The sequence below is a fragment of the Theropithecus gelada genome, chromosome 1 (assembly GCF_003255815.1).
Source record: "Theropithecus gelada isolate Dixy chromosome 1, Tgel_1.0, whole genome shotgun sequence".
NCBI lineage: Eukaryota > Metazoa > Chordata > Mammalia > Primates > Cercopithecidae > Theropithecus > Theropithecus gelada.
The window spans coordinates 7771899-7774740 of NC_037668.1; the positions used below are offsets into that span (position 1 = coordinate 7771899).

The 2842-nt window shown below is 42.2% G+C and overlaps 1 protein-coding gene across 1 annotated transcript; it reads left to right on the plus strand.

Moving 5' to 3' along the window:
- Positions 1–280: 280 nt before the first annotated feature.
- On the plus strand, positions 281–920 carry LOC112606715 (elongin-C-like). Its single transcript, XM_025357527.1, has 2 exons — positions 281–502; positions 807–920. Exons 1-2 carry the CDS (start codon positions 326–328, stop codon positions 918–920), a joined length of 291 nt encoding a protein of 96 aa, XP_025213312.1. The 5' UTR covers positions 281–325.
- Positions 921–2842: the final 1922 nt, after the last annotated feature.

Sequence of the window (2842 nt, forward strand, 5' to 3'; positions counted from 1 at the left end):
CCTTTGCTAGAAGAATAAAATGGGGAATTTGTTATTTCTCATCCAAGGCGGACTATGTCACCTGAATGCGTCAGGCCCACCCCTGGCTCCCATGGCTTTAATGTGGCAGACATCAAGGATAAAGCACCCAGTCAGGAACCCATGGCGGCAGGCAGCTGGGAGTATGGGGGCAGCCCTGGAGTAGCGGTTGTGGCAGTGCACATGGACGCAGCTGCAGTGGCTGTGAGGCTGACTACTAACGTTCCTGGTGAAGCAATGTAGAATTTCATAAGAACTCATAGAGGGAAGGAAAAAAACCTATGGTGACCGTGAAGGCCCTGATGCCATGTATGTCAAATTGATATCGTCTGTTGGTCACAAAGTTATTGTAAAAAGAGAATACGCAGTAACATCAATAACAATAAAGGCTATGTTGAGTGACCCAGGTCAGTTTGCTGAAAATGAAATCAATGAGGTCGGTTTTAGAGAAATCTCTTCGCAAGTGCTATCAAAAGTATGCATGGAAGCTGCATGCTCTGGCTCAAGCCTATAATCACAGCAGTCTGGGAGACCTAGGTGGGAGGATTGCTTGAGCCCAGTTCAAGACCAGCCTGGGCCACAGAGTGAGACCCCGTCTCTCCAAAAAACATTAAAAATCAGCTGGGTGCAGTGGCATACACCTGTAGTCCCAGCTACTTAGGAGGCTGAGGTGGAAGTATCCCTTGAGCCCAGGAATTCAACGTTGCAGTGAACTATGATCACACCACTGCACTCTAGAGTAGGTAACAGAGCAAGACCTTGTCTTAAAAAAAAAAAAAGTACGAATATATTTTACATACAAGGTTCACTACACTAACAGCCCCACAGAGATTCTCAGATTCGCAACTGCACCTCAGATTGCACCAGAATTGCTGATGACTGTAAACTTCCTAGATTGTTAAATAAATTATAATAATTTTTAAAAGTACCAAAAGTTAACCTTTGAACAATGCAACAGTGCAGAAAGCTGGCAACCAACAAATATAAAATCCCTACTTTAAAACGCTGTTTTAAATTATGAAACCAAGAATATAAAATTATGTAACATAAAGTTTCTTTATCTTCATATCTGCTTTCTAAAGTGCTAGACAATGACTATAAAGTGAGAAGGGCGTCAATCGGTAACAGAACAGGCAAGGGAAATAGAGGGTGAGTAAATTGTTACATTGACAAAGAATCTAATAATCTTCTTGTTCACAAGGGTGAAATCAAAAGTAAGAACTTAAGTTTCCTGGTGAGTTGGATACCATTCCATCTTCATTGGTGATAATGAGTCAGTACTCTGGGCAATCAATGATCTCACCAGGTGGGCAGACTCAGAAGGAGGAGCCTTAGTTCCTTTCTAAGGGAGCCTCCCTGCAAGGATCGACACTACACAAGTGATGAAAAGGCAATTCATTGGCTTGTGGCCACCTGCTGACATCATCGTTCCAGCAGACTCTGACAGCCTGCTGGAGAATTGCATTAGTTGTTGTTTGTCCCCATCTTTATTGGTGCCTCCCTGGGGTGTCTGTACCCCAACCCCACAGTTTTCTAGCTGGGCCTGATGTTTCTCTTTAGACATTTCTAGCAGACCATTTTCTCAGTTTATCCCACGTGGCTTAGCAATTCTCCCTAATGTCCTTTTTGTTTCATAGTTCTTTTCATTAATTTACTCAACATGCATTGAATGGCAGGTGTGTTCAAGGCTCCATGCTAGAGGAGTTATACAGTGGAAATGCAGTTGGTTAAGAGAGAGATAGCAACAAATAGTTCTCAAAAAAGTAGTGCATGCTAATCTAGGAGGACAGGTACCCAGACAGTGTTGGCCAACCCAGCTTTCTCCCTTGTTACTTACAGAATGCAGTGTCCTGGGATGAAGTGGAACTGTCCAGAACAACCCAAACTTTGCCCTTGTTCCTACTAGAACAGGATGTTTTGAAATCCTTGTGTTTGGTGAGCCCAGAAATGCTCAGGGTATAAAACCCATGGCAGAGCGATTGCAGGGTCTCCCAGCTGCAGAGTGACATGGAACACGGGCAGACAAGGCTCCACCTGCCCTGGAAAGTTGTATTGAGCCTTGCTGGACCAAATTCTTGGTTTCCCTTTTTTTTTTTTTTTTTTTTTCTGTTTATCTGTCAGTAACAAATCTGCTTTGACTAACTTGTTAAGCATGAATTCTGTCTCACTGGACTAGACCTACAAACATTTGCAGTAATAAATTTCCCAAGTGGTAGAATGAAGGGTCAGAGGAAAGAACTATTCCACTATGCTCCTCCTTCGGTGAACACTGTTTTCCGACTTCCTTCAAGAGCTCCTTTTCCTTTTTGCCAGTACTCACTTTCCACTGTCTTCTCTTCTTACTCACTAGGTAATGCATCTATTCATGTGGCTTTAACACCTAATTCCCAGCACCTACCATTCTCCTTAACTCCCACCCATATTTTCAACTATCTGTTAGATGTTGCTACTGAAAGTTTCTAGGTCTTCTCTTATGCAGTGTGTCTAAAACCAAATTTATTTTTCTGGAACTTACAGATCCTCCTGTATTCCCAGACTCCAACAATGGCTACAAGCTAGAAACCTTAAGTAGTTTTGATACATCCTATGCCTGGACTCCTAAACCTAATGCTTTGCCAAGTGTGGTTGTTTTTACCTTGGTTTTAAACTTTTTGTTTAAACCAATACCTTGGTTTTTAACTTTTTGTTTAAACCAATACCTTGGTTTTACCCCTGAAACTCTTCATCTTATCCCCTTACTGAATTATCTGGTTATTCTTTTTCAGAACCGTTATACCAACCTGTTAACTGGACTCCTGACCTCCATCTCTTTCTTCTCAAACTA

Bases quoted from the DNA above. Each gene is read 5' to 3' on its own strand.
- LOC112606715 (XM_025357527.1), top strand. From the start codon at position 326: ATGTATGTCAAATTGATATCGTCTGTTGGTCACAAAGTTATTGTAAAA. The intron at 503-806 runs GAAGCTGCATGC...AAAGTACGAATA, and splicing joins TGCTATCAAAAGTATGCATG to TATTTTACATACAAGGTTCA.